The 23,231-nt window shown below is 40.0% G+C and overlaps 1 protein-coding gene and 2 long non-coding RNA genes across 6 annotated transcripts; 2 read left to right on the forward strand and 1 right to left on the reverse strand.

Annotated features, from left to right (window-relative positions):
• The first annotated feature begins 6,437 nt into the window (after positions 1–6,437).
• cldn7a (claudin 7a) lies at positions 6,438–14,060 on the forward strand. Its single transcript, XM_004079650.5, has 4 exons — positions 6,438–6,864; positions 10,008–10,172; positions 12,562–12,646; positions 13,184–14,060. The coding sequence occupies exons 1-4, from the start codon at positions 6,642–6,644 to the stop codon at positions 13,350–13,352; spliced, it is 642 nt and encodes a 213-aa protein (XP_004079698.2). The 5' UTR covers positions 6,438–6,641; the 3' UTR covers positions 13,353–14,060.
• A 4,669-nt stretch (positions 14,061–18,729) lies between these two features.
• Positions 18,730–23,196, reverse strand: LOC105356364 (uncharacterized). 4 transcript variants are annotated; one of them, XR_910536.4, is made up of 3 exons: positions 22,843–23,196; positions 22,328–22,590; positions 18,730–19,746 (listed from the first exon to the last, which is right to left on the reverse strand). It is a non-coding gene; the product is annotated as an uncharacterized LOC105356364 (long non-coding RNA). The 4 variants fall into 4 exon arrangements; XR_910537.3 differs by having other exon boundaries at positions 22,871–23,195; XR_910534.3 differs by having other exon boundaries at positions 22,328–22,658; positions 22,871–23,194.
• On the forward strand, positions 21,259–21,755 carry LOC144987239 (uncharacterized). The gene is made up of 2 exons (XR_013651110.1): positions 21,259–21,311; positions 21,411–21,755. It is a non-coding gene; the product is annotated as an uncharacterized LOC144987239 (long non-coding RNA).
• Positions 23,197–23,231: the final 35 nt, after the last annotated feature.

A 23,231-nucleotide genomic window follows, 5' to 3' on the forward strand; every position in this document is an offset into this window, starting at 1 on the left:
ATCACATCTTTGGACATCGGTGGCTTCTTTGCTTTGTTTTTTTCTCCCTTCCCTGAACTGTTTTTGTTTTGTTTTTATATTAAGTGTTTTTGTCCTCTGATCTTCATGTGTGAATGTTTGCTCATGTAAACAATGGGTGTGAAGCTGCGTTCACACAACCTTTGGCAACGCGCAATCCAGCCACCACTTCCAATTTAACCCTTGTGCTATCTTAGATGACCCCACCCATCCATTGACGTGTTCTCTCTACCATGACAAAGGTGGATAAAGGCGGAAAGATTTCATGTAATCCATGGACACCAGTGAAGATCACAAATCATTGAAGAAAAAAGGTTCAGAGCACTGTCTAGTGGGTCTAGATGACCCAACTCCCAATGGTAAAGTGCCTAGGATAGTACAAGGGTTATGGTCTATGTAAATGTGCATATAGGCTTCACGTGTAGCTTTGCGAGTTCCTACGTTTTCCAGCTCTATGTACAAAATGTGCCACCATTGGGGGCGTGCTCCAACTTACACCGGGTCTTACTTTGACCGATCAGGGACTTGGACTTGATAAGGACGTTTGGTGCCAATTTGAAAATGAATCATGGAGAAGAAATAATCCATGGCTTGTAGCCGTGTAGTCTTTCGTGTATCGGAATAGAGCTGAACATCCACCAGATCTGCACCGCTTTGACATTTCAAACCAGGCCTCTTCCAACCGTAGATGGATTAGAAAGCAGTGGGAAAAGAAGAAGAATTCCCTCCATGCTTGTTCAGTCTGAACACCGTGAGTGTGTTCAAGAACACGCGTCACATGCTACAATTTTTGAGTCTACAAGAGCAGAAAACTAACTTTTTGTGTCCATGTCCTCCTTGTGCATGTCTGGGTTTGCTTCAGGCACTCCAACTTCCTCCCAAAGTCTAAGAAAATGCTTCATAGCTTCATTTGTGTCATGAAATTGCATCTGGGTGTGTGTGTGCGTGTGTAGTTGTGTGGCCTTGCAACAAACTGGAGATCTGTTCCTGGTGAACCTTGCCTTCGCCCAGCTGGGATAGGCTCCAGCAACCCCGATACTCCCAAAGGGATTCTGGGGGTTCTGATCGGTTAGACAGTATTTTTCCTTTTCAATGTTTGTTTTAAAACCTCATTTTTTCATGTCAGACGTATGGTGAGAAAACAGATCTGAGATTTTGTCCACATTTGGTTTTATTTTTGTTTCCTTTGGTGAGCTTCAGCTTTAGATATTAAAGATCACAACAAGGATTATAAATGCAAAACAATTTTTAAAAAAAAGAACATTGCATTTTAGAAATCCTAACAAAATTCCAGAAAGCAAAATGGAGAAAAAAAACATTTCAGAAATCAAAAGGAAAAGGTTAAAATATGAAATAGGATAGAAAACTGGAAAAGGTAGGCATTATGGGAAATCCCTGATTGGATGATGAGGTTGAATTCTGAAGAAGAGGCAAAACAAAAGGATGTTTCACCCGAAGTGTGGTAAAGAGTTGAAACTGGTTTACCAACAGCACTTTCAGTTACATTATTATAAAAAGGGTTTTATACAAGTTTGATTTGATTTGATTTATTTTAATCAGTTTTGCTTTGATTTGATTTAATTCAGTCTGTTTTGATTCAATTTATTTTTATTTAATTTGACCTTTTTTGATTTGATTTGACACATACTTTCTGTTGGATGTGGTTACTTTTTAATTTTTGTAATCTTTTATGGGGTCCAGATGACCCCCACCCTTACATTGACGTGTTCTCTCTACCATGACAAAGGTGGATAAAGGTGGAAAGATTTCATATAATCCATGGACACCAGTGAAGATCACAAATCATTGAAGAAAAAAGGTTCAGAGCACTGTCTAGTGGGTCTAGATGACCCAACTCCCAATGTTAAAGTGCCTAGGATAGCACAAGGTTTAAGAAAGTTGACTAAACCCAGACATGGGTTGTGTCCGAATTCCTTCTCTACTCACTACAAAGTGCACTATATAGTACATTTGGCATTTTGTGGTGCTACAATTCCCAAATCAAGTGCTCTAGAAATTTCCCAGAAGTCTCTGCAAAAAAAAGGTGTGCATAGATGCCCCCTAGATCGGCGAATATGGACCACAATTCATTGCGTTTGAACAATTTTTGCCAATAAATGTATTTAACTGTATTTTTTTAATTAACCATCAATGTTTTTATCTTTAGAAGACAGTGGATTCATAAAAGAATTGTTGCAAAACGCTTATATCAATTAGATTTTAACTTTGTGAAATTGATGACGTCATATTGAGCGAAAGAAAATTGAATTGCTATAACCTTTGTGTTATCCTAGGCACTTTAAGTTTGGGAGGTGGGTCATCTAGACCCACTAGACAGTGCTCTGAACCTTTTTTCTTCAATGATTTGTGATCTTCACTGGTGTCCATGGATTACATGAAATCTTTCCACCTTTATCCACCTTTCTCATGGTAGGGAGAACATGTCAATGTAAGGGTGGGGTCATCTAAGATAGCACAAGGGTTAAACTCCAGGGCATTACATAGTCCTGTACTAGATAGTTTTTTAGTAGTTGGGGATTAGGGCAGGAACTTGACAGCATTAGTTTTACCTCCCTGAACAAAAACTTTTTTTTGAAGGCAAAAAAAACAGCACAGAAAAAAAAAATCGCCATCCAAAAAAGCCTGCAGGAAGCATGACTTGGATAATTTCCTGCAAACCTTCCCTTCATAGTCCTAGTCCCTCATGTCTGGACTCGTTGATGTGGAGCTGAACTCACTATGTGCTGCTGATTTTGTGCTGTTTTTGTCCTGCAAAGCTCTCAGGATTGTCACGGAGGATCAGGCATAAAGAAAGAGTCCACAAGACCAGGAAGACAATCCGTCGGAGAAGGCGGAGGACATGGAGAGGGCAGGCGCCGTCCCCAACCCCCCACCCCTCCATTGTAGGGGGAAAAACCCGCAGTGTTTTATGGCTGATGCCTCAGCGACTTCCAAGGCCACTTAGTGGACTTCAGTCTTTGAATTTGCTCGACACTTGCTCACTTCAGACCCACGGGGGGGTTGACACAGAGGGTGGGAAGGCAATGGGGGGGGGTCCCTTCTTTGAGCTGATTTAGCTGTTTTTCTCCTTTCGAGTGTTGAGCAACGACAAAACCACGCAGATGAATGTGTGTTTACCAAAAGAGTAACAAAGTGTGTGTGGGTGGTGGGGGGGGGGGGGGGGGCATGGTCGGTCATTGCCATCAAGGGGATCATATAAATCTGGTCGCCAGTAGCAACCGGACACACAGTAAACCCTGATCTTCTGCTTGCTCCTCTTCCCGTCCCTCCCCTGCTCTTGTTTTCCCCCAGAACCTTCTGCTTCATCATCATCATCATCATCATCATCATCAAACAGTATCTCAAAACAGTTTCTTTGCACACTCAAAGAATGCCCCCCCCCCCAGGGTTCTTACCAGCATCACTGACAGCTGGAGTTACAGTGGGAGAAGGGGTGGGGGGCAGAGGGGACGGAAAGGGCAGGAATGTGAGAAACTGAAAGACCGGTGTGAGGCAAAAGCCTCAGAGGAGGAGGAGGAGGAGGAGGAGGAGGAGGAGGTGATGAAGTCGCATGAGTAATCTGGCAAAGCCTCATTACACCTCGAGTAATCCAAACGGCAGGTGAGCAGAGGGGAGAACGTCCTCCAAGGTTACGGTTTTATTGCTTCGTCCCCCCTCGGGACTTTGGCTGGTCTCGCTGAAATCTCTCAGATGAAAGAAAAAAATAAATTTATCTAAATATTTTAAACTTCAGTGAAAACTCAGAATAAGATAAACTTTTCACTGTCATGTATACATTTTTTAGGACACAAAATTTGATTTTTCGTCTCTTTTTTTTCTGTCTTGAGTTGCTTAAAATTGTGATGCAGTCTTAAGCCTGTCCATGATTTATTTTGACACTATGATATCTTTAAAAATTCCAAAGTTGCCAAATTTTACTTCAGTTACTTTCTAAATAAAATGTTCGTCCGGTTAAAAAATTGGGCTTAAAAAATGCTGTTTTGTACACACAAATTGCTATGTGGTATACAAAAAATACTAACTTGCGTGCACACCACTCCAACTTGTGTACACAAAATACTCAATTGTGCGTACAAAACCCTCACTAGTGTGCCTGAAATGCTAAATTGTGCAAACAAATCGCTTAATTGTGCGCAAAAATAGCTAATTTATGCATGTAAAATGCTAAACTTGTGTACGAAAAAAACAAACTTGTGGGCACAAAATGCTAACTTGTGCGAATGAAATGCTAAATTCATACACAAAATGCTCATTTGTGCGCACAAAATCTAACTTGTGTGCACAAATGCTCATTTGTGTAAAGGAAATGCTAAATTTTATGCACAAAATTCTTACCTTTAAACACAAAAGGCTACTTTGTGGCAATGAAATAGTAATTTCTGTACACAGAATGCTAATGTGAGGGAACAGTTTCTCTTTTTATGTCATCCCCAGGGTTCCATAAAAAGATGTAGAGCAAATTTACAAGTTAAAACAACTTAAAACCTAATAAAATCTGTTAAGTTTTAAAATAATTTTTTTTATCTTTGCAAGGATCAAATCGTTTGCAGAGATCACACTGGAGGGATTAGCTGATGTGCTTTGAGCACAAGTCCTGTGTGTAAAAATATGGCAAGCAAAAAGAGTCATAAATCGGCAGGAAGAGCGGCGTAAGAAACAGCGTTTTGACTATTAAAGAAATGCCGCTTTTTACGCATGTTTTTAAAAGTAGCACGTATTTTTCCCCCCAGTTTTGTCCCAAGATGGGCATAAAAAGCAGCGATATCTTGTTTACAAACCATGCGTCCAAAACGCTGTTGTATCGCGTACAGAATGCGCATCCAAAGTCCCGCTTTGTGGTTTCATATATGGCTGTGAAAAATGCTGTCATGTTTGAATACGCTATAGCCCAATGGTTAAAGCAGCTGCACTGTATATTTCTCTCATGCCGGGATTGTGAGTTCATCTCAAGGGCATTCACAGCAGATGACGTGTAGCGACAGTAATGTAATAGTTAGCGTTTTTTTTCTTCCTCTTTTTGTTCTTTTGTTACAAATATTGGTTTTACTGATGATCAGGCTCTTTGTTGCTAACAAAAATCTTTTTGCAAGCATCACATGACCAACCAAACATGCTGTCACAACAGAAACAGTTGATTCCTGTTCAAAGATTGTGAAAACTCTATAGATGAACAAATTTTTCAATGTCTATGTAACACTTGCTTAGCTTACTCTGACCTAAAGATGATGATTTGTTCGACTCACAGAGCCCAGATTGTGTGGATAGAAAACGCAGCACAGGAATAAAGTAGTCAATTGACTGTATTAAAACACAAAGAAAACAATAAGTTGAGACAGTGGAGAATGGAGTGTCCAGAAGTCCACAAGGATATTTTTCAGTCTTTGGTTTTCAAAGTTCCTTTTTTCTTTGGGTATGGCGTCTTTGTCAAGATTCATTTTTGTCATAGGTTTGTTGATTACGTTCTCATTGACGGTTCGTGGGCAGCTCACCATGCACCATTGCTCAATGGTGCAGATCAAAAGTGGTTCCAATCATGGATAGAAAGTGTGGAGAGAAAAAAACCTGACCTAAACAAGATCAAAACAAATGATAGATTAGACAACATATACTATTTACATCGAGTACAGTAGTCAACTGTATGTACAAATAAGGTCCTAACAGAATTGCAGGAACTTACTTTCAAATTTCAGGCCTATAAATTAATGGGTTTAAATGTGTTTCAACAATAGTAGTGGTGTCATCTAAGATACAAGGGTTTAAAAAATCAATTTTTATGACTAATGGAATGTATTTATAAAGAAAAAACTGAGGCTATGGGAATTGAACCCTGGAGAATCACTACTAAAGCTGTGTAATTCCACTATACCACCTGTGAGTGATAGAAAAATGGTTTTATTTGTTCGTTAACATGGACAACCTAGGACACGGTTCTGGACGTAGACATCAGATCATCACGAAACATTTGTTCGTCTGTGGATTTTTAACAATTTCTAAACAGGAATCATTTGTTTCTATACACATGCATGTAAACCAAAAAAAAGAAGTTCAAAAACAAGAAACACTAACTACAATCAAATATTATACTGTCACTAAAAGTCAGCAAAAGAAAAAAACAACCAACACAAAGAATCCGCTGTGTATGGCCTGGAATCGAGCTCCCGAAATTCTACATCGCAGCAGCTTTAACCACTAAGCAATGTCAGACAAGTGCTGTCTATTTCAATATTGCAGACTCTTTCACGCCCATGTCTGACACACCAAATCAGAGCATTATTTTTTTTTTTTTTACAAATCACAAATTACTACTTTTTAAAACGTGCGTAAAAACGCTGTTCTTTACTCCACTTCACCTGGCGATTTCTGACTTCTTTTGCTTGCCATATAAAGACAGCCTGTTGCTTCCTTAGACCAGAGGGAGCGTTTCCCAGCAGCGCGCGCGATCATTTCACACCCACTTCACACCATTCCACATTTCTCGGGTGTCCATCCTCCGGCGTGACCCCTCCAGCGCTTCGTTGCGCACAAAAGCCGTCTGAATTGCACTTTGATTTTATTTTTATTTATTAATAAATTTTTGCAGACGTGCGCTTTTTGGGGAAAAAATGGCCAACTCGGGCATCCAGCTGCTGGGCTTCTTCCTGTCCCTGCTTGGCATCGTGGGGCTGATCGTCGGCACCATCCTGCCGCAGTGGAAGATGTCAGCGTACATCGGGGACAACATCATCACCGCAGTGGCCATGTACCAGGGGCTGTGGATGTCCTGCGCTTTCCAGAGCACCGGGCAGGTGCAGTGCAAAATCTACGACTCCATCCTGCAGCTGGACAGTGAGTCTGCCGCAAACTCGCAGTTCAGCAGGACGCATCCTTTCTGCTTCCTCTCTGCTCCACAGGTTTGCACTTTTGTGCAAAAATGTGCGCAAATCTGCCAGATTTTTAACCCCCTCAAAAAAAAATCCACTTCAGATGATTCAAGAATGTTGCAAAAGAGGAGGAAAAGATCATTTTAGCTTGTGGGAATAATATAAGAATATTTATTTTCATGTGTACACTTGTTGGGTCTGTAAAAATAGGAGAAAGTGTTTTAAAATTAAGAGAAACCAGAAATTAGAAAAAACAAAAATGTCCAAAAGGGCAGAAAAATGTCACCTTCAAACTATTTGAGTTTAAATCACATTATTTAATGCTATGGTTTTTATTTAAACATCAATTTAACTTTGCTTTTATGTTTCTAGGCACAGAAAGTAAAAGTCTTTGAAAATATTCCATTACAATTCATTCTTGAGCTGTTTTTAAATTTGCTTGTTTTTCATGTTTTTATGTTTGTTTTGTTGTGAGGTCACAAAAAAAAAATTCTGCAAGAAGTGTCCTGGTAAAATACAGATTTTAATAAAAATAAATCAATAAAAATGAAAGTAGGGATATTTTACTATATTTGAATCTTTTTGGACTTAAAATTTTCAAAGGAAGCAACTTTAATCCAGAATTAAATTGAGAGAATCATGCAAATTCCTGCTATTCGCTGACTAGAAATGCGACCCACAGGGCTGGAAAAATAGGACTTTAAGGTGGTTTTCGAATTCCTTCACCACTCCCACGTCCCAAATTTGCAATTCCAAAATCCAGTAATTGGAAAATTTCCCACAAGTCTGTAAAAAAGTAGTTCAATGCTCTCTCCATTGGCAAATATAGGCCACAATGCACTGCATTTGAACGATTTGTCATTTGTCTTTATGTGAATTCGGTTTTGAGCTGTTCAGAATTTTTGGTCTATTGAGAATTAAGCAGTTTACGCGGATTTTACGTAATTTATACGCAATAATTACATAAATCTTACGCAATTGTGCATGATTTTTGCGAGATCCTTACACAAATTTGTGGCTTTCCACAACCGTTCCAAGTACATCAGCGTATACGGCGCACCTATCACGATAAAATAACAGATGCACAGATTACTAATGAATTGCATATAAACATGCAACGGTTCTACATTGATTAACGTGTTCTTTGCGTTGTTTATTCGTACGTCTTCTGTGGTTTTAAAGTGGTTAATTTCTTATTTCTGAAAATTTCACGCAAAGACCACAACCTTTTTGACTTTTTCCACATATATTCAAACATGACCAATTTCAATCCGTATAAAATTTGCAAAATGTACATAGTGGCTGTGCGACACGACCTTAAGACCCTCTTTACTCCCCCCCTCCACAACTTCAAGCTATCTATATTTAAAACGCTAGTTTACCTTGTATTTATTCTTAAACTACATCTACCATGATGCATTGCATTTTTTCAAATCGGCCACTAACAAGATATTTGACAGGATGCTCCGTCTCGCAGACAAGGGCTCCTTTTCTGATTGGTTCATCAGAGAAGCTTTAGCTTTTGCTCTGGTCTTGACATTCTTTACTTATCGTAATTTTTCTACCGTTGTAAACCAACCAGTTCTGACGTAGCTGTTTTTAAATTCCCATTGATTCCCATATTTAAGCTATAAACGCCTAAATAACACGCTCTTTGACCTACTGTAACTCTTAGATTTACATTGATCGATCAATGTAATTCCAATGGATTCTGAAATGGAGAAAAGCGGCTTTTCTCATCAACTTTACACCGACATGCTACATATAACCAACCTAAGGTATTTCTCTCAGCGACAGAATCAGCTGATTTATGTTGCGTAAACCCTTCTCTATTGTAGTGTTGCATATCAGTGCTTTTTTTCAGAATTTTAGTTTATTGCGTAAACAATTGAAGAGTTACGCTAGTCAAAAGAAAGTAAACTCTGGAGCTAAAGCTTCGCTATGAAATGATTTTTAAATGCCCATCTTTACAAACAAAAAAAAAACTCAAATGAAACCTTGTTTTCAAGTTTGTTTGTTTTTTAATGATTATCTTAATTTATTTATTTATTTTTAGGCAGGAAAGATTTTGAGAGCAAACTAACAAAATCTCGACCACGTTTCTTCCCATGAATAATAAACTGCATCCACTGCTCCCTGGACAAAAAAGTAAACTTTAAAAAACACTTACAGAAGTCCACCTTCACTCAACCTTTTGATTGTCTGGATGTTTGACCTCCACTCCACACTTCCCCACTCACCCATCCCAAAAAGAAAACATACAAAGAAATGCACCAATACCTTAAAGGGGATAACTGAATCATCTAGGCCCAAAAAAACAACTACAAGAATATTTCAAGAAGCTCAGAAAGAATGATTATAGGGAAGGCTTGACTTCACATTTGTGTTTGCTTTTTTGGTGAATTGGTTTATTGGTCAAAGTACAATTAATCCAAAGCAATTGTTGGCTTCAAAAGTCCCCAAAACATCTGTTTTTAACAGACATTTTAAGGTGTTCATGCCTACATTTATGGATTCTTAGTGACAAACACCTGAAGCTGGTGGAAAAGCAAAGAGGAGGACTGAGGACTGTACATCCTCGTGCTCCTTTGTCTGCACAATTCCCCGTATTGTTTCTGTTTTATATCCTCTGCGTCTCTCTCTACGTCTATGGATCCCTGCTGGACGGGTTTGTTTGTTTGGGCCGGGCAGAGATGGTCTGAACTGGCACAGGCTGGTTCTAGGTGGACAAGGGAGCCGTGGGAGGGGGAGAGGGGCCTCACCCCGTGATAGGTTGATGGGGTGAGGAGGGGGGGGCCTCTGACCGATGAAGATGGGGAAGTTGGAGTGGGCCTCCACATACAGTGAATGAAGTGTGCGGAAGATCTTTTGTGTGTCTGCGTTCTTGGGTGTCTCCAGGGTTTCTGTTCCAGGAGGAGTTTTCCTTAAACTTTACAAAGTTTAAGGAAAGCCAAGAGGTTTGATGAAGTTTACAGAAACGTTTGCTGTTTTTACAGTAAAGGACACAAAGGCCCTTCTGTTCTGCTTCGTGGAAAAGACAAAAAAAAAAACGTTCTCTTGCCGTATCTACTTCAGTATTGCTTGTTTTCCTCCCTCTGACAACCTCAGGTGCACTGCAGGCCACCCGAGCCTTGATGATAGTCGGCATCATCGTCTCCATCGCAGGTCTGGGCGTGGCCTGCATGGGAATGAAGTGCACCACCTGTGGAGGAAGCGATAAGCTGCGCAAGTCCCGGGTTGCCATGACAGGAGGAATCATCCTGCTAGTAGGAGGTCAGGAAGCCAAGGCATCTTTTTATCTTTTTTCTTTTTTTTTTTTACTTTCTACTTACTTTTTACTTTTACTTAAGAATCAATGCTGCGACAAATGTCTAAATCCTTTAAACAAGTTAGTTTATTGTTCTGCTTTTGAGGGGATCCTAAACCATTTTTTTGTAGAAATGAACAGAATATAAACAAATCATAATAGTTACAGTCTTTTCAGAACTTTTTTCAGCTCACGGGCTCAAGGTTCAAACTGTGAAGCAAGTTTTAGTGACTTTATCTGGCAACCAGATGGCGCTGTTTTTTCTGAAGCATCGTCAGAGATTCATCTTTGCATCACTTTGCTTTCTGTGACGTGTTCTATTTCTGTAATATCTCATGGTTAACTTTACATAGTCTCTGAATCTTCTTGTTGAGTTACATTTTCTTCTTCTGTGGTTTCCTTTTTTTCTCCAGTGCAAAAATCCTACACTTTGTATAGCAAGTATGCTAATAGTAGAACACATTTTTAAGAAAAAATATCAGTATAAAAGGTTTCGTTTGAAGATTTTTTACATTTTTTGTTTACTTGATTATTAACCCTTCAACACCAGAGCTTTAGCCCCAGTTTTGACGTTCTTTTAACTACCGTAGCTCTTCAACCTTCTACGCAATTGACATAAATTCAACAAATTCTGAAGTGGAGAAAAGCGTCTTAATGCATCACTTTGACTTAGTGTTGCATTTGCTTTACTAATGAAAAGTGTTACATGTCTTTACATCAGTATACGTTACATTAGTAAAGTGTCACATCCTATTACGTTAGTTACGTTAGTTTACGTTACGTCAGTAATGTGTCATACAACCTTACATTAGTTACGTCATTACACATCACGTCAGTAAAGTGAAACATACTATTAAGTTAGTATAAGTCAATATGCGATACGTAAGTATAGTGTCACATACTATTACGTTAGTTACATTGTATATGTTACGTAATCAAAGTGTCATACTATTTTAGATTAGATTAGATTAGATTCAACTTTATTGTCACTGCACATTTAGGTACAAGGCAACGAAATGCAGTTAGCATCTAACCAGAAGTGCAATAAGCAGTAAGTACAGAATAAAGGTCTATAGTATGTACAATAACTATACAGGTAAATATTATGGACATAATTTACAGATATTAATACTATAAGCACGATATACAGATAGATATTTCATTAGTTACGTCAGTATACATCACGTCAGTAAAGTGTCACATACAGTTACATTAATTACGTTAGTATACTTTACGTAATCAAAGTTAGTAAAGAGTCATATACTACTATTTTAATACAGTTTATGTTGCTAAAGTGTCACATACTATTACGTTGGTTACGTTAGTATACGTTACATAATCAAAGTTTCACATACTAGTACGTGAGTTACGTTAGTTTACGTTACGTCAGTAATGTGTCATACATTATTACATTAGTTATGTCAGTATACATCACGTCAGTAAAGTGTCACATACTATTACGTTAGTATATGTCAGTATGCATTACGTAATCAAAGGATCACATACTATTTCATTAGTTACGTCAGTATACATTACGTCAGGACAGTGTCACATACTATTATGTTAGTACAGTCTAAGTTAGTAAAGAGTCATATACTAATACTTTAATACAGTTTATGTTGGTAAAGTGTCACATACTATTACGTTAGTTACGTTGGTTTACGTTACGTCAGTAATGTGTCCTACATTATTACATTAGTTACGTCAGTAAAGTGTCTAAATAACCGTCTCTTTAAACTACCGTAACTTTACAATAGCTGCTTTTCTCCATGTCAGAATCAGCTGATTCATGTTGATCGCATAGATGGTTAAAGACTTGCGGTAGGTCAAAGGTTGAGGGTTATTTAGGTTTAGCCAGTGACATCGCCAGTGTTAGCGGATAAACATAAAACCCTGCATCTCCTGCTAGCTTCTCATTCTGAACAAATTTTCGATGTGCACTTTTAAAAATATTGTAGCTTTGAGGTGAGAAACAGTAATAGAAAAGTTCCCAATTTCATCACATTCATAAAAATCTTATATGTGAAATCAAAAGCCATAAAATAATGGAGAAAATCATCTGAGCACACTGAAGATGGAGAAGAATGAAAGCTTCTGTGTTGAAACTAAGCATTTCTATTTCTTGGATCTCCTTCCAGTCCTTCAAAACTTAGAAGGTTTCCACCTCTATGATCCGGCTGAATGAGTTCAGTCTTCACAGCCCAGATTATAACAGTAGAGGTCAAAGGTCCTCTCTGAGGACAACCACACACAAAAAGTTGATTGTGTTGCTTAAGAAAGAGCTGAAAGTGAGTCCTTTAGCTTTTGATGTAACGGGCTGACTGATGTTTCTGTTGCCTTCTTCTTCATGTGCAGGACTGTGTGCCATTGTGGCGTGCTCCTGGTTTGCTCACAATATCATCAGAGCTTTCTATAATCCTTACACTCCCGTCAACACCAAGTAAGTCCCGAAAACACAGCCGCCGCTTTTGGTCACTCTGTAATCCTCCGGTTTATCAGAGATGCTCACACGTCTATTTTGAAGGTCCAAGTCAAGTCTGAAGTCTAATGGTTAAAACAAGTCAAGTCTCAAGTCTGTTAAACAATAGATATTTATTTAAAGACTCAAGGTCCAGATCTAAACACCACAACCATACATAAAAGATAATGAAAGATAAAAGACTGTCATACAGAATACAATTACCCGTAAAAGTAAAAGTGAGGAAATACTAAGAACAAAAAAAGTGATAAAACCTACAAAGTACAAAAGGGGAAACTTTACAAGGACTGAAACTTAAAACCGTCCACAGCTCCGGACAACCCAAAAACCGTCGGGTCAACTCCCGTACAAATGCGTGTAACTAAGACTTGCAATGCAGTAAATACTTCTACCAAATAAAATACACTAAAAACACCCAAACGAAGAGATTTAAACAGGTTATACTAAAATTTTCATACTGACATATTTTTTATTAATGTCTTTTTCCTTTGCATTTAGGTTTGAGTTTGGAGCTGCTATCTTCATCGCATGGGGCGGCTCCCTCCTGGACGTCCTGGGCGGGGCTATGTTGGCGGCATCCTGCCCTACTAAGAAGCAGGTCTCCAAGTACCCACCGATAGGCAGTTCCCGCTCTGGGGCTGCGGCCAGCACCAAGGAGTATGTGTGATGCCCCTGCTGGTCGGGACTTTAAAAGAAGCTGAAGAAGGAGTTCCCCTGTCGTCGCAGCATCAGAGTGAAGACTTCTGGGAAGACTTGCCAAGAGGAAACCCCAAAACTGGACTACCTTTTTCTTTCAAGGCATGTTTGTTTGTTTCATGAAAGATCTCCACCGTCTGGCTCAAATACATTATAATTGAATCTCACGGCTTCATATACTTGGGGCGTGGCCTGTTGGTTTGTAGCCAGAACAGTGGATTGAAGCCAACAGTGGCGACCCCATGCAAGAGAGCTACGTTTATTAGCATTTACCATGTAATTGAAGATAATCAATTTTAGTCGGCTGCAGCCCAGAGCGACGGAACAACGAAACAGAGTTTTATGTGAAGTGTTGAGACTGAAATAGAAAAGCAAAGTGTGAGTTTTCACAGATGGGGCTGCGTGTCTTCACACCAGGCTGTTACAAACCCAGCTCACACAGGAAATATTTGGTCACCATCGGTCACTACCAGATGACGGGGCCTCTATTAATTTCGTTGAGGGTTTTCCGCCCCACATCTGTACCATCTGGCAGCAGCTTTTAGGGTGTTTCATAGTCATACTGCTGTTAAGCTGAGACATTTGCAAACGTTTGTGGATCTATAGGAAGTGTATCAAAGTGTATTTTTAACCTGTGACATAGAACATGTGTAATAAAAAGGTACTGACACAGTGTTAACTGTTGGTTTTCGCCATAGACGTTAGTAGGAGATGGACCGACCACTTGTTCACACGGGATTACATAACTGGGCAGAAAGCCTGAGTCACATGCACCCCTATGGGGGTTGACCTGATGCGAGTCTTTGGGTTGGACAGTCATCGATCTTTAGAGGAGCACAGATGTGTCTTGCAGCCCTTGAGGTTCATTCGTTATGAAAATGGAACGTGTGATTGTCATGCAGGTGGTAGGTGTTTCGTGAATTGGGTGCAACAATTGATCAATTAATCGACTAATTGATTTCTATTCTTACGATCCAAGCAGTTTGACCTGTCTGAGGCAGACATTTTTGGCTAAAGATGTCCTTGATCTATTTCAGATCGTTCAAAATGAACCAATATCGACTATGAATCGGATGGGCAACCACAAATCATTATATCAATTGAATCGGTGTTGAAATGAGTCCCTAAACCCCTATTGATGAAGTATCTGTAAGGCCATTGGAAGTTGGAATCACTTATGACGTACAGGTGATGCTGTCGGTTCCCTTACTTCAGTGGTCTCCATTGGTAGTAAGACTTTTAAGGTTGATCTAGAATGGTGTTTCCCAGCTCTGGTCCCTTGGGGAAAACTATCCAGCACCCCTGATTCAGATCATCATCAAGCACCGCCGAAGCCTGATTATGGCAATCCTCAAAGGAGGGTTTGTCTTAGCAGGGTAGGGTAAAAAAAAAAAAAAGACGGAGAACTGGGCTGGAAAACACTGATCTAGAAGATCTAGAAAAGCGTTTTGTTCTAGAAATGAAAATGTTCTCCAAAGACCAATGAAACGTCTTCTGGGTCAAAACGTTGAAGTCCAGAGAACAGAATCCTGTGAAAACATGACCGAGATGACCGAGGACCTTCCTGGGTATGTTTCATTGGTTTATCCCTTGTGCCATCTTAGATGACCCCACCCTTACATTGACGTGTTCTCCCTACCATGACAAAGGTGGATAATGGTGGAAAGATTTCATGTAATCCATGGACACCAGTGAAGATCACAAATCCTTGAAGTAAACAGGTTCAGAGACCTGTCTAGTGGGTCTAGATGACCCAACTCCCAATGGTAACCCTTGTGCTATCCTAGGCACTTTAACATTGGGAGTTGGGTCATCTAGACCCACTAGACAGTGCGCTGAACCTTTTTTCTTCAATGATTTGTGATCTTCACTGGTGTCCATGGATTACATGAAATCTTTCCACCTTTATCCACCTTTGTCATGGTAGGGAGAACACGTCAATGTAAAGGTGGGGTCACCTAGGATAGCACAAGGGTTACTTGAAGCCTGCTGTCACCATGTTTTCAAACTCAGACCCTTCAAAACATGGGCGGGTCAAGTAACACCTTGTGTTGTTGGAACCGACCCAGCAATGCTGACCTTGTCACATGTCAATCAAATAACCTGCCTTCCTGATAAATAGACTAGTAAAGAATTCTATTCTATCGTAAGTAATGGTTTTTAACCAATGGTATGCAAAAGATTGGAACCCTTTATTGTCTGTTGCCATGGCAACCCAGCTAAATGAAGGTCTTAGCAACAATAAAGATCGCAGATTTTTATCCCACACAAATATAAAGGAGAAAAAATTTTCTTTAGACACAACCAATGACCTTTGTCAAGGCCGCCACCTTGAGTCAAAAGCTGTTAACATACTAAAAAAATGGTAAATGTTGAATATGGAGTTTTGCTTTGTTTTTCTACCATCTTGTTTTCTTGATTGTCAATATTTCAAACAAGTTGTTAGCTCACATAAAAAATATTATTTAAGCCTTGTGCTATCTTAGATGACCCCACCCTTACATTGACGTGTTCTCCCTACCATGACAAAGGTGGATAAAGGTGGAGAGATTTCATGTAATCCATGGACACCAGTGAAGATCACAAATCATTGAAGACAAAAGGTTCAGAGCACTGTCTAGTGGGTCTAGATGACCCAACTCCCAATATTAAAGTGCCTATGATAGCACAAGGGTTACATTTCTTAAGTGTCACTGTTTCTGCTATGAAGTTGAGCCTTTAATCATGTTTAATGTACCACCTAGAGGCGACATGGTGAAAAGCAGCTCCGATGATTTTTCGACCTGCTTCAATCTGGAAGTCAAGGGCTGGACTCTTTGGTTCCCCTTTTCCTGTTAACTTTTATAAATCAAGTGTTCAAGGATAAAACAAAAATGTATGTACCTTTTCAGTTTCAGTAACAGACATGGAGTAAGTGATGTTCAAAACTTTATTCAGAGTAGAACTTTACAGGACTGTTATGAACAAATGTGCTTCAATGTACAGTGATCCCTTGCTATATCACGGTTTACTTTTCACGGTTTCGCTACTTCACGGATTTGCATCCTGCATTGTGTTCCGCATTCTGATTGGCTAAAAAGTCACTCAGCGAGTAGCTCAAGAATGGGACCCTTTGATGAGCCGTTCATTACAGTTCTCCAACATAATCGATGGGGGCATGTCGGTGTATAAGGATCTTATAGCAAAGAAGAAAAAAGAGCGACAACAACTGCCTATCACTATGTTCTTCTCCCGAACAAACACACCTGCAGCTGCACCGCGGGCTTCAAAAGGAAAAAACGCTGCAGAGGATGCAGCGGCTCAGTATGAAGAGCAGTGAAAAAGAAGACCGGAGTCACTATCTGTCCCACTGTACTTTTTTATTTTTTTCATAATCATTTTAAATTTTCTTCCGTTTAATCCACTCGGGTCGCGGTGGGCCGGGCTAATCTCTGCAATTTAAAGCCTTCTGTTCTTATCGATGATTGAAATTATTATTTGACAGCACACTACAGAAGTTATTTGTTGAAAAAACGTTTCTAAAGTACTTTTATTTGTTAAAAAAACAATTGATTTAGCCTGTTAAATGGTTTGTTCTTTCTTTTCAATGTATAATAGTGTATTTCATTGTATAATAATTGTAAAAAAAATAAAGGTTTCTACTTCACGGGTTTTGCTTATCACGGGTTCTATTTGGAACGTAACCCCCGCGATAATCAAGGGATCACTGTACACAAGAAAAAGTACAAATAGCTGCATTTTTTTCTCAAAGAACAACTAAATGTTTTAAGTGGTGAAGGAGGAATGTCTGGAGAATGCATCCTTTTTTGTATTAATCACAGCACCGTCCCTCTTTTTTGTCTGAAGGAAAGATGAACAACAACAAATTGTGTGTGCAGGAAGAAATGAGAGCACTGATCAACAAAAATACTTCACAATAACATGAACTGTTACTGCATCTGCAGACAGACCTGAAAAAAAACCCAATCTGAACTCTTGTCTGTGAGCGGACGGATGATTTAGAAAGAAATAGTGACACCTGGTGGCCAAACTGCAGAAGCCATGAAACGGTTTATTTTGTTTTTTGACAGTCACTATTTTTTTAAATAGTAATAGAAATTCTAAAAAATAAGTAAGGTTGTGTGCTTTGAATGATTTTACATAAACAGAGGAGCCAAATACTATAAAGAATAAAAGTTTTCTTTATTGTCTCAAATCACTTTGCAGCAGGCAGATGAATGAAGCTGAGTCTTCACTGATGAACCAACGACACAGATAATATTTTTTACCACTTTCAACTGGTGTTAAAGTCCTAAACGGTTTATTAGTTGTTTGCTCTGCGCCTGAAGTGTACTTTTACCCTGCAGTTTTCGTTTTAAAATGCAACTTTTTGACGATAAGTTAACTTACTTTCAAAATAAAATACATTCCCTCTTCTGGCAATTTCAAAATAAAAGCTTATTTCCGCTTACCAGATATTTGAACGCAAAGCTTTTATTTTGAAATTGTCTGAAGAGGGAATGCCAAAATAAAAGCTTTGTTGCGTCTCTATATTAGCTGAACACAACATAGCTTTTATTTTGGCATTGCCAGAAGTGGAAATGTCAAAATAAGTTATTTTGCGTTTCCATATGAGGTTAACTCAACAAAGCTTTTTTTTTTTTTTTTTTTAACATTTCCAGAAGAAGGGATTTCAAAGTGAAAGCTTTGCTTCGTTTCCATATTAAGTAAGCTTTTATTTTGACATTGATAGAAGGGGGACTGTCGAAATAAAAGCTTTGCTGTGTTTACCTGATATAGAAAAAAAAAAATCAACATTTCTGCAACAGTAGCTCCTTTGGCTCCCAATCACACACGGAATAGTATACAAATATTTTTCCTCCTCCTCCCTCTAGTCGGCTGGTTCCACCACTCGTCTCGTCACCACGGGGCGGCTCTGGAACTCCCTTCCTTCATACCTCTGAAACATTGGTTACCTCCCTAACATTAATAGCTAAATTATAACACCTTTTCTAAATAACATACTCTCCTTACACTTAAATGCACCGGTCTCTCTTAAAATATATATTTTTTTCCTGTTGCTTTTAAACTCTGTCCTTATTTTTTGTGCAGCAATCTTGGGTTTCAAATTAATAAAACTACTATTATTTTTGAAGACAAGAGAAAATTCTCTTTTTAGTTAATTCAACATTTTTTTATATTATTCCACATTAAATCAAATTACTTGTGTATTTTTTTCAGTAGTTATTTTATTGGGGGACGTCTGTGACATCGACTTTGTAGCCTAGCTATAAAAACACCGACTTCCTGCTTTGCTGAGAAGGTTTTGAGTTCTGTCAGAGTTTACTAAAAAGACACAGAGACTCCAGCGAGATCCAAAGGTTTTATTTCCAGAGAGACGCGCTGAAAACGGCACCAGTTCCATGCAGAAAGGCAACCACGAGTCACACGGCCGATCGAGCGAGAAACAGCTGCAAGACACGAAACGCAGTACGGACGACGTGCCACCTTCAAAGCCCAATGGCGGGCGTGGCTCGTCAGGTACTGCTGGTTGATGGCCACGCCAACCCAACGGTCCTTCAATCCGTCCGATTCCGACCAAAGTACTTCAGTGCTTTAGAAATAAATACCAACATTTGTGCAACCATCTGTATAAATTATAAAGCATCGACCTTCATTTGGCATTGGAGAGTTTTCTCAGAAAGCTCCATAAACTTGTGGTTTGGGACATTTTCAAATATGAACTCTGAGAGAGAGAGAAAATTAGTGATTCTGCAGAGTCCACCAAAAAAAAAAAAACTGTAGCCCTTTAAAAGCAAGACACCAGCTTTGTGTTTTTTTAAGCAAAGGATTGTCCTGCAGGGACAGACTACACCAAACCAGCATGCAGCATGCGCTCAGAACCAAGTCAGAAAAATACACCAAGTGCATTTCTAGCAAAAAATAATAGCAGTAGATTTAGCTGCGAACCCACCAGCAGGATCATTGCAGAAAGATTGATTTGTGTGAAGAGTTCCTCTACAAATAAGTACGTCCGCATCAAGCAGACGACCCCACAGCTCCGACCTTCAGATGAGTGCAGCTCCGGCTCAGTAGCCCTTGTTCAGTTCGTCCATGAAAACAGGCTGTAGCGGGTCTACTGGGGTAAAAAACGAGGGAAACCTCACTCACAGTCCGAGTGAAGGTGAATTATGTACAGTCAGCAGGCTGCTTGAGAGCTCCTGCGGGACTCTGGACAGGACCGAGGTCAAGAGTGCTGACGGAAGGGTGGAGTGTCTGGCTCCTACTGGCACTTCCTGTCGGAGTCTAGGAGATGGGGGACAGCAATACTGCGCACTGGCCGTTGTTGTTCATGATGTCGTCCAGGTCTTCATCCCCCAGGTCCACTGAGAAGACAAAAGAACTTTAACCCTTTAAACACTGAAGCTGTCGTCAGCGACAACAGAGTACCACAAGCTCTGCGAACTATCACAAGTTCTTGACTGCTTTGTATCGATATGCAAAACAACACAAGGCTGCTTTTCTCTGCATTGGAATTCACTGACCCGTAGAAACGTCAATGCAGTCGCCATATTTTTATGATACAGACACCGCCATGTTGGAGCCAGACGTCATCAGTGAGCAGGGATTGGGCATATTTGGTCTGAGTCAGCGTTTCTACGGCAACCACTCTCGCCAAACAGGAGTGAGCTTGTTGGAAGGACACACCCCTACCACTTGAAAGCGGGCTACACAATATCTGTCAATCAAACATTTTGAAATGTTGGAGGCAGTAGGCTTTTGATTGGCTAGTTTATCACGTCAATAACTTGTACAACAATTGACTGAATAGGAGAAATGGACTGAGTGACCCCCTCCTGTTCCAAACAGGAAGTGGCTCCAAGAAGCCAAAATCCCATTGAGTTCTAACAGAGACATAAACAGCTGTTACTCATCATTATTTTGGTCAGTATAACTATTCTTAGTCTAATACCCATTTTATGATTAATTTTTACTAATTCACAATTTTTAAATCTTTTTTTTTCTTTAGTGCAAGTTATTAAAGTTATAAATGGACCAATCAGATCCCTCTATAAAAGTATGTGGTCTCACGTCCGATGTTAGACAGATTTCATGTAACCATTTTCCAAGTGGTAGGGGTGTGGCCTTCCAACAACCTTACTCTTGATTGATGGAAGTGGTTGCCATAAAAATGTTCACTCAGACTGCAGGTGACACACACACTCACTCCAGTTCTCATATACAGTCAACGTTTACAATCAATGCTTTGAAATAAAAGCTAAGTAGCCAGTCTTTTCTTCTCAGCCAATCCCAATCATATTTTCTCTTTTACATTCATGAAATGCTGTTTTTGAAGCACTCCTCCACCCTTTCTCAACCTGCAGTGTTGCTTTGGCATGACCTCTGACCTCCACCAGCATCTAGGCTCTGGGCTTTATTCACCTACAGTCCAAGGACACAAAACAGCATCTAACCAGAGGACTAAATATATGCACATTTTTCTGTAACACAAAAAATCTTGGAAATCTCACCTTATTGAAATGAGTCAATCAATCACATCTCATATCCATGGGTGGACTAGCTTTCTAGAGTTTACATCAAACGCAACACGTTTTCTACCAAAATTTTTAGTCTCGAAAAACTAAAGGAGAAAGACAAAAACCCACTTTTTGATAAAAATTTTGTTTTTTGGGGGGTTTCTTACGACGGAGTATTAGGGCCACCAAAAAAAAAAAAAAATTAGAGCCACCAAAAAAAAAAAAAAGTAAAATTACGAGATTTTATCTCGTAAATTTAGGAGATAAAAACTCGTAAATTTAGGAGATAAAAACTCGTAAATTTAGGAGAAAAAAAGTCGTAATTTTAGGAGATTACAGTGGAAGTTAGCATGCAGAGAAGCAGGTGAACGCCGTGCAGCAGCAGAGCAGACCGACTAAACTTTGTTGAACAGGTGAGCTGAATGTTTATTGATAACGTTCCAAATGTCTGGAAGGTCATTTGTTTGATTTACAATTCATTAAAGTTTTATTTATTGATGGTTGGTTTGCAGGATCTCTGCAGCCCGATGAAGCCGTCGTCGGTGTCCCTGCAGCTGTTCGCTTGAATCCTTTCTTCACCAAAGACAAGACTCTACGTCTGTGTGACGCTTCCGTCACACAAAAGGAGGAGCACTTTTTTGGCATTTTCAACGTTCCAAAGCTAATATAAAACACTATTTTCATTCCTCTTTATTGTTTTATGCTGAAACGGGACATTTCATCTGCAGGAGGGGGCGTTTGTAACACTGTTTACTTCCGCATTGGTGTTGGGATGACAGGTTCATGACGTAATGAGACAAATGAACTTCAGAAAATGTGAATGAAAAGGAGAATAAAGGCTGCAGCGATTGTCTACACCCAAACGTGTCTCTGAGCTCCTTATTTTACATATTAAACTCCGCTTTACTGACACTGAACCCCGGAAAGACTGCTACACGGAAAATAATCTGATTTTGAGTCGCCAAAAGGTTCAGAATCTCTTTGTTTTAAACCTATAATAATCCGGAAATGAAGCTTCACAAAAGGCTCCACATACTTCATCTTCAAGCTAGGTTCCGATAAACGGACAACTTCGGTGTTTTTTCCTTAATCTACGACTTTTTTCTCGTAAATTTATGAGATTTTAAGTCGTAAATGTATGAGATAAAAAGTCGTAAATTTACGAGTTTTTATCTCCTAAATTTACGAGATAAAATCTCGTAATTTTACTTTTTTTTTTTTTGGTGGCTCTAATTTTTTTTTTTTTGGTGGCCCTAATACTCCGTCGTAGTTTCTAACGTGTTCTTGTGGGATTCTTCTGATGATGCAGAGCTTCTTAAAGAAAATTAAGTCTATACTTGCATTTCTGAGTATTTGAATCAGGAGCAGGTGACAAAATGCAGTTGGAAAAAGACTGTATTTGTCCTGTGGGACAACATCCGATGCTTACCTTTCTTGGACCGGCCGATCTGCCCCAGTTTGGGCGCCCTCTGCCCCAGTCGCTGAGGGTTAGCGCCCCCATCGTGGCCGTTCACCTGCGGGTGTCCGGGGTTGAACTGCCCCGCCGGGCCGGGCTGACGGGGGGGCACGCTGGGCGGGATGAGCTCTGGGATTCCTGAAGCTCCGTACATGTCGTTCTCCCAGATGGCCGCTTGGTGTCGCCAAAGGCCGCGTTTTGTCCCTTGTGTTGGGGGGGTCTTCTCACTTCCGCAACTGAATGTATGGAAACGGAGTGAAATGGGGAGGAAGGAGGGGGGCGTCAGGGGAGAAGTCCACGCGGTCTGTCAAGTGAACACGTCAGTTAAAAACTACTCGAATTTTCTATAGAAGAAATAGTCTAAATCGCTCTTACGACACAAACAAATGACGCTTTTGGCTGCCAACACGAACGGCGTATCCGTTACACGCCACCACTCGGTAAAAACCCCACGTTTAACCCCCCTTAAGCTTTGAAAATAGACCAACCGTTGAATGTGGATTCGCACGCGCTCACCTCTTGTTTTCCAAGGCCGTAAAAAAAAAAAAGAAGTAGACCGCCGAACCCGGTGTAAGCAGCTTCTCCGTGTTGTTGTTTATCTGGACTCACTGTCTTCCTCTGTCAGCACACAGAGGAAGTCCCGATTTAAAGAGACCTCCGCTCGCTCTTTTTTTTTCTCTCTCGGCTCTTGGGGATTTCCCGGTGTCGCGCGAAGAAGTTCACGTCACTGCGTGGCGGCTCCAAGTGACAGTGATGACACTTCGATGAACCAGAGGATGTTTAGAGGAGACTCGCCCCTCCTCCATCCGGAAGACTGACAGGAGTACCCGCCAATCACAGACGGGCTAAAGGAACTGTCACTTAGCAGGAAAGGTCA

Source organism: Oryzias latipes, chromosome 18 (genome assembly GCF_053564925.1).
Source record: "Oryzias latipes strain Hd-rR chromosome 18, Olatipes_Hd-rR_3.1".
NCBI classification, from domain to species: Eukaryota; Metazoa; Chordata; class Actinopteri; order Beloniformes; family Adrianichthyidae; genus Oryzias; species Oryzias latipes.